Raw genomic sequence first — 13030 nt, forward strand, 5'->3', positions numbered from 1 at the left:
ATCTCTTCTTTTGATTAACATATATACATGTTTGTTCATAACAGGATCAACCTATGACGTTGAGCACATGCAAGAGCTGGGCATTCGGTACTCTCGAGTCCTGACACCACACAAATAGTCTAGATTTATCAAAACTAGAATCATGCAAGCAGTAAGCAAACTCGATGCAAAATCACAAGAAAATTCGTAGCAAACAAAGCGAGACGAGGTGGCCGCAGCTACAATTTGGAAAGGTGGTTTTGGGATTCAAATCCCTACGATTTAGTACAAATTTGAATTAAATTCTAAAAAATTCTAAATTAATCCTCTTCCAAACAGGCCATAGTTGCCCAACTTTTCTAGTGGTTTCCGGATCCAGATCCATAGGATTTAGTACTAACTTAAACTAAATCCTAAAAATTTCTAAATCCTCCTCCTCCAAACAGCCCGTTAGTAGCTTAACTTTCTCAATGGGAACAACTACCTCAGTAATTGCGGTCGTGCTCTATTACGATTTTTTCACCACATTATCCATAGGTCCATTTCAGATTATTTTTTCTTCACATTGGATTAGTGACAATTCTGTTGCTCAGGATCAAGATCAACATCTTGTGGACTTCCACATTGGATTAATGAACTTTTACTTCTATTAGAAATATTGATTGACAGGCATCCGTAAAAATATTACGGCCAACCTAAACATAGACCGTCGACCTAGCTAGCAGTCTTTCAGCCGATCGAACACAGAGCAGAGTAGAGCAGGAGAGAAGAGAAGAGACCGGAGGCAGAAACGAATCAGCGAGTGCAAGAACACAGCATTTCTGCGATTTTTGCAGGAAATGGATATATTCCCGAACAGATTCCGGCGACCGGAGCCTGAAACGCGACAACAACTTGTGTCCTCCCCTCCCTTTCCCTCCCGGCTTCATTACAACAACTTTGTCTACGCGTAACCTGCACGAGAGCTCGACCTCCGAGCGCTCCCTCCCAGAAGGCAAACGAAAAACCCGAGCTCCCAACCCTACACATATCGGTTGCGGCGGCGGCGGCCTTGGTCGAAGGATCAGCTCCGTAGCGCGACGGCCGCCTCGTGCACCAGCGACCCGGTCGCCTGCGCGACGTCGTGGGCCTCCCGCTCGGCGGCCTCCCGGCACGAGCCGGCGCCGGACATGCGGCGCACGAACGCCGCGAACCGGTGCCAGTTGTCCGGGTGGAAGAGGTCGGGCCCCATGCGCAGGTACGTGAACGCCACCATCCGGTCCTCGGCGGTGCGGTCGGCGGCCGTGGCGACCACCTGGTCGTGCGCCGTGCCGTCGTACCGCGGCAGCGCGTTCTCCCCCGCCAGGCCGACGCCGGCGGCGCGGGACGCGGAGGCCACCTGGCGCACGAGCGCCTCGGGCTTGCACTGCGCGTCCTGCGGCTGCTCGTGGTCACGCATCTCCACGCAGGTGAAGTTGAGCACGGCGCCGTGGCGGGCCAGCGCGCGCGCGATCGGGAGGTACCCGTCGCGGTTGCGGGTGTTGTAGTACCCCGCGGTGAGCTCGGGCGCGTGCGACCGGGTGCCGTAGTGCCAGTGGATGCCAGCCACCTTCACGGAGATCTCGACGGGCGCGGCGGCGAACACGGACGTCGCGCCGGACAGGATGCGGTCGCCGTGCTCCAGGAGCATCTGCGAGTACCACGACAGAAAGAAGTCGCCGTACTCGGTGCTCCAGCCGCCGTTCTCGCGGCGGAAGAAGACCGTGTCCTCCGGCCAGTTGTTGTAGCCGCCAGCGTCGGTCGGCCCACCGCAGCCCCACTCCGGCTTGCCCGCCGCCTCCGCTGCCGCCTTCAGGCTGCTAAGCATGTACTGGAGCAGAGAATAAACACCAGAAATGTCAAAACTTTCGTTTGTCGAAAAAAGATGTCAAAACTTTCGTCTTTCCAAAAAAATGTCAAAACTTTTTGCTGAACTCGATCGATTATGCAGCTTAATTCTACTGGCCTTATTCTTGTTCATCTCAAATCCATACCCTGTCGTTGCATTGGAAGGCCCCGATGCCGGGGAACTTCCAGGTGCCGTTGCTCTCCGGGTAGGACGGGTAGCGCAGCTCGCCGGCCGGGCCCATGCCGACTTGGATTTCCTGCATGGTATGCACAAGCGAATCAGTGCCGCCAAAGCAGATGAGGATCAAGAGAGGCTAACTTGTGTCGATGAACTGGGGGACGTACGATTATGGTGTTGCCGAGGAAGTCGGCGAAGTGGTCGCGGAAGGCGTGCATGAAGTCGGTGTAGCACTCAACGGGCGTGCGGCCTTTGAGGACGGGCATGGCGTCGCAGCCGAGCGAGACGTACTCGAAGTTGCGGCGGCCCCACTGGTCGGTGTAGCAGAGGTCCTGGTTCTTCTCCATCTCCTCCGCCACCCACCGCGGCAGCGGGATGCTGTTGCACGCAATCATGAAAATCTTAGCTCTGTACAGTGACGGACGCAGGAGAGGAAAGAGAGAATCAAGATTGAGATGGCCGGGGACCGTACGTGACGCAGTCGCCGACGTTGCCGCCGCACTGGTGGAAGGACATGACGGCCTGGACCTTGAGCCCGGTCTTGCGCACCATCTCCATGAGCTCCATGTACCCCGCGAAGTTGTACTTCCCGGGGCCCTCGCTCTCGGCGATGCCCCACCACACGTCCACCATGATGCCCTCCACGCCCGCGCTCTTGAGCGCGGCTAGGCTCGCCTGCACCGCCTTCCGCCGGTTCAGCGCGCTCCCGCACATCTTGACTGTGTCCAGCGGCATCATCACGAACACCGGCACCCCGTTCCTCCTCCCCGACGCGGCCACGCTCTCTTTCACCGCCCGGCACGCCACCGGCATCGCCGGCCGCGCCGGCGCCACCGACGGCTCGCAGCACGCCTGCCTCTGCAGCCTCAGGCTGGCCGCCGACTTCCTCGCGGAGACGGACACCGGGGCCGCGACCACGGACGCACGGCGGGCGGTGAAGGGCGCGACGGACGCCGCTGCCACGGTGCTCTGAGCCAAGTTAAAGGCCATGGCTTTGGTTGACAGACGACGCGGGAACGATCGATGAGAGTGTTTGTTTGTTTATCGGGACTGGATTCCGCAGGGCCTTTGTCGGGAGAGATCGACCAGATTGTTGCTGTTGGGAGGAGGAGGGGAATTGGGGAATATATCTAGACAAAAAATCAAAATTTATTAGTAATTATTCAATGGGTGGAGGTCGACGGGGAGAGGAGGCGCGGGGTGGTGTTTAAATAGGAGGAAGGTGGTGGTGGTGGTCACGAGCGGGGCGCGTGAAGGTGGAGGGAGGCAGACACGTGGCGGCGGTGGGAGCAGGGCCACACCGTGTGGTCGCGATGTGGCTGGGACGGCGAGTATGGACGTGCGGGATCTTCGGGGACGCGTTTTGCGGACCGCAGGCTTGGTGGGGCCGGACGCGTGGCAAATATGAGCGGTCCGTTTGAGTTGGGGATCAAAAGGTTGGGTTGGGCCACGTGTGGGACCGGAATTGAAGGAGCTGCGAGGGGGGAACTGGTCATTGGGGATATACCGTGTCCCCAGAACGGATTATTGCCTAATTTAGACAGGGTTAAGTGAGTTCTTAATTTGACGCACGGCTGCGGTGCAACGCCGCTTCGTGAAGCAAGGTTGCCCCGCCGGGCCATGCACGTGTCGACGCTTCTGCCCTGTCGATGGACGCGATCCAGTCGATCGCGGGGATCCTATAAATAGCGCGGCGTCGTTCAGGTGACTGTTCCGGGACCCACACGCTAGTGGGTGAATCGATCGCCTAACTCGAACACGCCATCTCCGGGCTTTTCGCGCCCCCTGCGCCGCTCGATGGTGCCCGGCATGGTGCGGCCGGGGATCCGTCTGGCCGACGAGAACGGCCAGCGAAGATGATGCGGTGCGGGGCACGACGACCGGGGAGCGGCGGCCACGGCCGCGGATCGCGGCCGAGGATGGCGGCGTGAGCCGTGAGGATATGGATCAAATGTATCGTGGTCCGAGTCGCGCCGCGCCGCGCCGCGCGCCTGGCTTCGGTTCGCTGCTCCCGTGAGACGGCGGACGGGCGAGCGGGTCCGGCCGGCCGGTTCGCGGCGGGACTGGCAGCAAGCTGGCGTTGTCAACATGGGCCGCCATGGTTCTGCAGACCGAGCTCCATATTTCAACTTGGGGGGATTTGCATGCATCGACTAGTGTTCGTGCCGGCGTGCAAACCCTGCGAGACCTGACGCCGTGACCGAACCTCTGGCGATGTGCATAGTACCTCCCGAATGCTGAACGTACGTCTGATTGCGCAAGGACATTTCGCCGTTGATGCTGGGTGCAATTAGGATCTGATTAGTCTGCACGGAAACAATTTGATTCAATAGACACATATAATTTTAGAAAGAAATATGTTTAGTTATTCGTATATATTATACTATTATGATGTGACGGATATAAATATATGTTTGTAGTCTGATCTGATGGATGTAAGTTTCTGCATCTGTTTATACATGTAGTTATTGTAAAATCATCTTCATACGAACAAATAATTATAGTCTCAACTCTTATATTTATTTATAGAACGATAACCAAATAAAAACTCAATTTAATCTATCAATATAGATAAAACCACACAAATATTTTTTAATATATATGATTCCAACTAATCTACTTTGTACGGCAGGAGCAAAACCCATACCGGAAACTAATGACACCCCAAAGCCCGACCCTACCCTAATCTGGAGATCCCGACTCCGATCAGTTCGGTTCAAATGGACGGCACAGATGTGTCCAACGCACACGAACGGGTGGGGCCGTGGAGCACGCCAGCCATGCAATCCGTCCCCAAATTTCCAGCTGATTCTGCCCACAGATCTGAAGAGGGGGAAAAACCAACAGCCCCACCGGATCATTTTTGATTCTCATTCAAATCCACGCTGCCCCTTCCAAAATCGCGTTAATACCATCAGGAAGTTTCGATAATTTTGATCATTTCGCTGCCGAGCCACCTAAAAAATTGATCTTTCTGTAGTCTCGCATTAGCATCTGATCCATCTTCTGAGCTATAAATCCAGGTTTTCTTCTCCTTTGATCCGCCCTTTCCCCCCAAATCCACGATTCGTCCTCCAAACATTGATCTTTCCGCCTCCGAAGCCCATATTTTTCTTGGGTTTTGCCGTGAGCGGGGGCGCGAAATCGCTCAAGCTGGCGACCCCGGCGCGCGCATGGACCTGCTCGAGAGCTCTGTCCCCCACGCCGGCGAGGTCCAGGCGAGCCCGGCCCCTCGCCGTGGCGGCCTCGACGACCGGGAGGAGCTGGTGCGCATCATCGCGCACTCGCTGTACTCGCTCGGGTATCGGAGGGCGGCGGCCGTGCTCGAGGCGGAGTCCGGCGTGCCGCTGTACCCGCCGGAGCACGACCGCCTGCTGCTCGACGTGATGTCCGGCCGGTGGGACGCGTGCGTGGAGACGATCCGCTCGGTCGCCGGCGTCGGCGACGCGGACCGCGCGGTCGCGGAGTTCTTGGTGTGGAGGGGCCACTACCTGGAGCTGCTGGGGACCGGCGACGCCGGTGTTCGGCTGGTGAGAGAGGTGCTCCGGCGCCGTATTGCGCCGCTCGACGTTGACAGGAGGTGTGTGCACCGGCTGGCACGCGCCATGGTCTCACGCGAGGGTGCGGTTGCGCCGGAGGCCGTGGTTGAGTGGAGGATTGCTCTGTTCTTGGATTTGATTGAGGTGTTTCCACCATGGTTCCATTTGCCAAGTGGGCGGTTGGAACATTTGGTGGAGAGTGCAGTGACTAAGCAGGTCGCATCGTGTATATATCACAATTTGCCGGATGAGATCACTCTCTTTGAGGATCATAAGTGCCATGAAGAGCAGATCCCTTCCGAGTGTGCTCAGGTGTGAGTTTGAGAAAAAAATTATTTGTCTTTTCAGTTTGTTAACAAATGTCCTGGATTATCAGCTTTATAAGAATGTGAAATCTAACTGCCAAACTTAAACTCATCTATGTACAAATTTAGATATTGGGTTTTCTTCTGACTAGGTTGCATTGGTACTTCAGTATGGCTATTTATTCCGGCGAGTTAAATATCTTCTGCTATCATGATTGCAATACCTACGGCTTGATCCCTTTCAATGTTGGCTTTGTAGCGCATAAATCTATAATGCAGCTGGGAAACATTATTCATTGAAAATACCATGTATTCCTTTCGTCCAGTACGGCAGGGATTTGAAGCATAATGTAAAAAAAAGGGATCTGAAACATTGAGAATATTTACATTCAAACTCTGGATTAAAAATAAACATTAGAAATGACACAGTGCATACCTTTATTTTCTACTTTTATTTTCAAGCTACGCTTCATCTGCTTATATGACATTGCCCATACCCACCCTATTAATACTTATTTCACATGAATCTCATTGCTGGTAAGGAAAAAAAAAGACAATACCTAGGAGGAACTGTGTATCTTCGATTTTTGTGCATGCACCCATGAACTCAGCCACCACAAATTGTTGGTACAGGTTTTCGGTGGATTTTCGATCATTGCTGAATGCTAACTGCTTTGGTTATGGTCTAAGATATTTCAAAACCAGCACCTACAAGGTCATTAATTTTGCTAAACTATACTACCTTTCTTCAAACAATCACTAGGTGACAAAACCACACATTTAAGCATCTATTTCAAAGAACCACATATACTTGTTCATAATGCTTCACAAAACCCCACTTCCATCACATGAAATGGACCTGATAGGATGGATCAACCTCTCAGGTTACTTGATCCAGCCAATTCTTTTTTGATGACGTGGATGTATATGCCATGCGGGATAACAGCAGACATTTCAGACTGGCTGCATGGTGGGGTGGATATATTTCCCTTCTCTTGGACAAGATATTCAGATATGCCACCTAAACCATGGACCTATATTCAATAAAGGAACGACTTAAAGCTTATGACTATGATCGGTGGGTCTGGCCTGTGGGCCCTGTTCTATGCTATAGAAGTGTGGTTTTATGAAATTTTATCCACAATTAACTTTGGTTCTTTGAAATATGTGCTTAAATGTGTGGTTTTGTGATAGTTTTGACAGTAATAATAGTGTAATTTTTTTTTGAATTGTGCTCATTCATTTTTGACAGAAAGGGATGACTATTCAGGTATACCTTTTATGTATTCTTTCAGGAGTCGACAGCACTATAAAATTTTCATGCTTTCGGATGGGGGCTGTATTGCAAAGTTACATATTTCACATATCCATGCCTGTTTGCAGATATTATGTGGCCATAATAATGAAGTTTGGTTTGTAAGGTTCTCAAACAATGGAAACTACCTGGCATCATCTTCAAGTGATTGTACCGCCATCATTTGGAAGGTATGGTTCATTAACACACCCATGCAGCGGCCTGCAAAAGTTCTGTGGTATGTTGTTTGAGTAAATGACATCACAACTTTACCTGGTTATCCGGGCGCTCTAGAAGTCAACTCATTGCTGATTATGCAGATTCTTATCATTTTATCTATTTCTGAACCACACTACTGTTCAGACTCATGCTGAGAGAAAGTAGCCTGACCACTGTGCTCTCAGCTAAACTTGACATCATGGAATAACAACTACAATGAGCGCTTTGTCTTATGACACTAATATACTTATGGAGCATTACCTAATGCTAGCAGTAGATAGCTCACTCCAAACTGCCCAGTGTAGCAGATACGGTGAGAGGCTTAGTTATTGCTTACACTAACGTGCTGTTTCAGTTGATCCTTGTTAGACTCTTAGAGTGTTCACTGTGTGTCTGTGTCTCACCTGTCGTCTCATCCCTGTAGGTATCTCTGGGCTTCTGCTATAATTCTATTACAAACTTCCAGTTTCATGCCACTAGGCAATGGCCTGAGTCTTTTATTATGGGAAGAATCCAATTATGAATTTAAGTTCCATACACTGTTGGGATATAGTGTAGATCTAGTTATTCTTTTTCTGGGGTAAATCCATTGTAACGTTAGTGTTGTAAACAGCTGAAAAAAGATTTGACCAATTGTTGCCTATAACTGTTTTCATGGTTGATAAATTCTTTCCAGTAGCCCTTCAGTTCTAGATTTAGAAAATAAATGAAATTTGTAGGTGCTTTGTCATCGATTTTTTGTTTAGTAATTGTGAATTTTTATTGATTAATTGTACCAATAGCTGGAGAAAATGCCATTTGGATGCCTATAATATTTTCATACCAAAATACATTGACTGTAGGTGGTGAGACTGAGAGAGTTTTCAGATAAGAAAATGAGGAGGAAAAAGATTCACCTTCCCCTTGTCTGTGGTTTAGCTCCTGGCAAGCACCTAGCCACCTAGCATTTTGGCCATGCAATGCTTATAAGTTCGGAGATTGTGCAAATAAACTGTTGTTTGATGTTTCAAAAGTTGTAATGACATGCGGTGCACATTAGCAGATTTTCTAGCATGAGTGAACTCCACATTGTAGCTAATTTTCTCCTCTGTGAGAGTTGATAACTCTTATAGAGGTTGGTATAGGAGAGGGGATGTGAACTCTTTTTAAAATAAGCGAAGTCTGTTTTCTGTGTGAAAACAATAGAGGTGAATTGGAATGGACAAGAGAACATTTCTTTCATTTTTTTCTCTGTAATTTTATAGTGTGTTTCTTAATATTTTGTTCTTTTTTTTTTCTTTCCTTCCAATTTTCTTGGGTCTTAAGTATTTATTGTTCATTATCCATTTTATTATGTACACATGAAAGTTGTTGTGTTCGAGCCGATCTGATTTAATCTGTATTGCTTATTTCTAGATTTGTTTCACAGTCATATTTCCACTTTGAATACCTTATAGAAAATACTTTCTTATTTACATATTTCATTGATCCCCTAGAGACATCCTTGTAAATGTGTATAGCCGTATATTTGTGTTGCAAACATACTACTCCCTCAGTTAAAAAATATATGACGATTTTTAACACACTTCGTCAAACTTTTCTATGTTTGACTAGTATTATGTACAAACATCTGAATTGAACATGTGAAAATGATAGTCATATTTTTTCATGAAAAGTCCTTTCATAATATAGTATCTATATTTTTTCCTAACATAATAATTTGATGGTAAAAGTCAAATAGTAGAGACCGTGTCAATGTCCAAAACAATATACGGGAGTAATTTTAACTGCATTCGAAGGGTCTTTCTGCTGAAATCCGGTAGCATGTTCCCATAATTCATAATATTATTATCTTATGCATATTAAAGCAGTACCTCTCTTCAGAGTATTAACTGCCACCCTCTCTTACCAAATTTGATGCCATTATAAGCAGATGGGACTATACTCAACTGAATAATGATACAAAACGTGAACTTGGGAAGATCATGCTTCTCGTGTGAGATCTTGGTCTTGTTTCTGATTTGCTCATATGCTTCATTTTAACTGGTTCTTTCATGATATTTGGGAATATATAATTGAAGGAGTCTCAATGTCTAATTGCACTCATAAGTCCATGCAGAAGTTAATAAAGTTGATCAATGGTGCTCGTGAAAGATCGTATTAACCGGTCTGTTTAGGATAAATCGGTGTTCATTTGTACAAGGGATGCATGTGCTAGAAGCCTAGCAGTATTGCTAATGTTCCCTCTTTTGTTAAATTATTTTTGACCCCTCGTATTCTAAGCTAGAGGGAAAACGAAGATGTAAGTATTTAAATTTTAAATTATGAAAACACTACTAGGTGTAAAGCTTTTGACAGTACACCCGTTTGCATTCTAGATTATCTTTTACAGATAAATATCCACTCTTCAAGCACATGTTTTCATCTACAGCAATTTCTGCTTTGCTTAATGCCAACCAATATTCGATCTATTTGTAAACTTTTGCTCAGTGTTGATGCCTATTTTTTTCGGCATGTATTACAGCTTCCAATTCTTGTCATGTCTAACCTTCATATATGGTTTTAGGTGGAAAAAGATGATACACTGATCAAGAAACACTGCCTCGAGGGTCACCTAAATCCAATTTCCTATGTCGCCTGGAGCCCAAACGACAGAATGCTGCTCACTTGTGGTACTGGAGATTATTTGAAACTGTGGAACGTTGATACTGGTGAATGCAATCTTAAATTCAGAGGTTCAGTGGACTACATCACTTCATGTGCATGGTTTCCTAATTCGGAGAAAATAGTATGTACCAGCTCCGAGCCTGGAAGTTCTCCAAATAGGATCTTCACTTGTGACCTAGAAGGTCAAGAACTGGAAGTGTGGGCTGGAGATAGAATACCCAAAGTCAGTGATATTGCTGTGACACCTGATGGCCAACATCTAATCTGTTTGTGTTGTAACGAAATCTGGATTCGAGAACTTCCAAAGGGGCCAGAATGGAGAATTCATGAGGAGCAGACAATTTCATCTCTTTCTATCTCTAGTGATGGGCAGTCACTCATTGTCAACCTTAGCAGCAAGGAAATTCATTTGTGGGAAATCAATGGAAGTTGTACTGTGCCAGAAAAATTCAAGGGGCACAAGCAAGAAAAGTTTGTGATTAGGTCTTGCTTTGGGGGATCAAACTCCCTTTTCATTGCTAGTGGCAGTGAGGATTCACAGGTATAACTTTCTGATGGACTTTGATCCTGCTTTTGAAGAAATTTTTAGCCACCTCCATTTTCCATTTGAACTTCTTGCCTAAATTCCATGGTCGGACATGCATATGCAATATAACCACCTGCCCACATATCACGTATGAGGGATGGCTTAAAGCAGCACCATGTCCCAGGGGTAGTACTCAGAGATGCTACTGGAACAACTCTAGGTAGGTTTATGAATTATATCCATAACCTCTTCAATTTAAACACAAGGCCATGGAAATAGAATTCTGTGCAAGTGTGCGTACCTAAAATACGAATAACGACGGAAGTTCTGCTAAGCTGACTGCATGGCTTGAGTTTGGAGTTGGTAATTCATCTCTGTGGTTGATAGCTTGATATAAACTGGAGGAAGCACATGCTTCACAATAGTTGTCATGTACCAGTATACAAGGGCCAGCCTACTGCAAACAAATCAGTGCAATCTTGTGTGAACAACTTTACTGATGTTTACGTTTAATGACTACAGGATACAGAAAATCGAGCTTAGAATACTGAATACGAGATAGACTGATTAGTATCTTACATATGGATTCTTGCTCTTGTTGACCATTGAGCCTTTTTCCATTTGCTAATGTGTCGAAACAATGGGCAGGTCTACATTTGGAAAAGACATCTCGAGACACCAATAAAGGTCTTACACGGCCACTCGATGATTGTGAACTGTGTAAGCTGGAATCCTGCCAGGCCCCAAATGTTGGCTTCTGCCAGTGATGATCGGACAGTTCGAATATGGCTAGGGTGCAAAACTCGAAGTACACATAGTTGAAGTACAAATGTTTGTATGTTTCTCTGTAAATAGATGTACATTTGGAGTTTTGGATTGCATGCACAAAACTGTTTAAGATTCCCTTTTCCCTTTGAAGAGCTTTTAGCCAATTTCAGAGTTAGTTCGGACTTCAGAGATAATAATACTTTCGAGCATTCAGAGTAGCAGGGTGTTGTGTTCTTTATGTATGCCTGGCTACCCGTTGAAGTTTTGACACTTCTGTACATGACACTGATGCATCAGAACTTAGTACACTTCTGTACAGGACACAGATGTATTCAGTGGTCGTTATGCTTGTGTGGACTCGGTTACTATGAAGTTATATGTTTCCCTATTTCCCTGTCTGAAGTTATATGTTTCCCTGTGGATTTAGAGTTCGTTACTGCAACTGCTCTGAAGCTATTCATGAAATTACCCGCAGTACCATGTATACTTTTGTTTTGTCTAGCCCGCAACTTTCTGAAGCACTTTGTTTTAACCTTTTAGGTACCTTTCTGAAGGCTGTACGTGAGGGTGAAAGTCAATGCCAAAAGTTCAAGGGGAGTTTCCCAAAAGAACAGGGAGAAAAGTGAAAGTCAAGCTGCAGGTTTCCAAGGCAGCCCTGCATTTACAGGGGCAAATATGTACAATAGCAAAGAAAACAGGGCATTCGTTTTTTTTATCACCGGTGATCTTCGATAGTATTCTATTTACCAGCTAGCTCATATGTATAAACTCAAAACGATACATATATCATCTTTAACAGTAATTGTCATTTTTTTAAGGATAGCAACTAAGTAATTATCCTAAGAAAGCAAGATCCTTTCTGTACCCTTGGCAGATCAAAGGACCACGTGATTCAAGTATGCAACTGCCAACACGACAACGTCAGTGCTGGTGCTGCACTGCTAAAGCGGGCATTTCTGTTGGCAGTTTGGCATGTGTATGCTGAATGTTGACAGTACCTGCTATCCAGTTTCAGCAACGGTGCTCTTGGAATTAGAGAATCATGCGATGATTTGATCAGAAATAAAAAAAAGAGGAATAATTCAGGATTTCTAACTATGTCTTGATGGCATGTGGGGTCAGGAGCCACATGTCAGTCAGAAAGAGTAACAGATCTTGAATTGCCACTCTACTTGATGGCATATCTGAAATCTCGCAAAATAGAAGTGATGTGATTATATTATTAGAAATCAAGTGATATTCATATAATCGTCGAGTAGTTACTCTGAACAATTGTTTGATCAAATGGGTGTCCGTTTGGAGGGATGTCTAACGGACACCCTTCCAACATGTATAAATATGTAACAATCATCAATGAAATAGATAGTTTGAATCTGTGTTTGTCTACTACTACTCTTTGCAATCTAGTCAGCACTTGATCTCCACTCAATGATAAAAAAAAGCACTAGAGGCATGAAGGCCTCCATCACAGGTGAGAGCAATGGCAAGATGGACTTTGCTTTAAATTGCTTCCGCACTTCTTCGTGTCCTACGCCAAGATCGTCATCGCCGTTGTGGCCCTCACACAGGTGGTCGATGGTGTCGCCACCGCACTCCTCTGGATCACAGCCGCCGTGGCCGCCGCTCCCACGAACGTGGTGGCCGTGACCCACGCTTGCCTCGCCGTTCTTCGGTGGTGAGGCACCACGCCATCCCAGGCCACACGTCTCT

The 13030-nt window shown here is 46.8% G+C and overlaps 2 protein-coding genes across 4 annotated transcripts; one reads left to right on the forward strand and one right to left on the reverse strand.

Annotated features, from left to right (window-relative positions):
- Positions 1–608: 608 nt before the first annotated feature.
- LOC133903102 (beta-amylase 1, chloroplastic-like) lies at positions 609–3224 on the reverse strand. Its single transcript, XM_062344468.1, has 4 exons — positions 2496–3224; positions 2191–2401; positions 1992–2102; positions 609–1828 (listed from the first exon to the last, which is right to left on the reverse strand). Exons 1-4 carry the CDS (start codon positions 3011–3013, stop codon positions 1043–1045), a joined length of 1626 nt encoding a protein of 541 aa, XP_062200452.1. The 5' UTR covers positions 3014–3224; the 3' UTR covers positions 609–1042.
- Positions 3225–4782: 1558 nt separating this feature from the next.
- LOC133903071 (WD repeat-containing protein WDS homolog) lies at positions 4783–12694 on the forward strand. 3 transcript variants are annotated; one of them, XM_062344422.1, is made up of 5 exons: positions 4783–5874; positions 7251–7352; positions 9926–10567; positions 11201–11383; positions 11861–12694. In XM_062344422.1, exons 1-4 carry the CDS (start codon positions 5197–5199, stop codon positions 11372–11374), a joined length of 1596 nt encoding a protein of 531 aa, XP_062200406.1. In that variant the 5' UTR covers positions 4783–5196; the 3' UTR covers positions 11375–11383; positions 11861–12694. The 3 variants fall into 3 exon arrangements, with proteins under 3 accessions (XP_062200406.1, XP_062200405.1, XP_062200404.1); XM_062344421.1 differs by having other exon boundaries at positions 4784–5874; positions 11201–11387; XM_062344420.1 differs by lacking the exon at positions 11861–12694 and having other exon boundaries at positions 4784–5874; positions 11201–11669.
- Positions 12695–13030: the final 336 nt, after the last annotated feature.

The sequence above is a fragment of the Phragmites australis genome, chromosome 21, assembly GCF_958298935.1.
Source record: "Phragmites australis chromosome 21, lpPhrAust1.1, whole genome shotgun sequence".
NCBI classification, from domain to species: domain Eukaryota; kingdom Viridiplantae; phylum Streptophyta; class Magnoliopsida; order Poales; family Poaceae; genus Phragmites; species Phragmites australis.

Coding starts and splice junctions, on each gene's coding strand:
- LOC133903102 (XM_062344468.1), bottom strand. CDS start 3,013: ATGGCCTTTAACTTGGCTCAGAGCACCGTGGCAGCGGCGTCCGTCGCG. Junction 2,402..2,495: donor AACGTCGGCGACTGCGTCAC/GTACGGTCCCCG, acceptor TGCGTGCAACAG/CATCCCGCTGCCGCGGTGGG. Junction 2,103..2,190: donor TCCTCGGCAACACCATAATC/GTACGTCCCCCA, acceptor CATACCATGCAG/GAAATCCAAGTCGGCATGGG.
- LOC133903071 (XM_062344422.1), top strand. CDS start 5,197: ATGGACCTGCTCGAGAGCTCTGTCCCCCACGCCGGCGAGGTCCAGGCG. Junction 7,353..9,925: donor GTACCGCCATCATTTGGAAG/GTATGGTTCATT, acceptor ATATGGTTTTAG/GTGGAAAAAGATGATACACT. Junction 10,568..11,200: donor GTGGCAGTGAGGATTCACAG/GTATAACTTTCT, acceptor AACAATGGGCAG/GTCTACATTTGGAAAAGACA.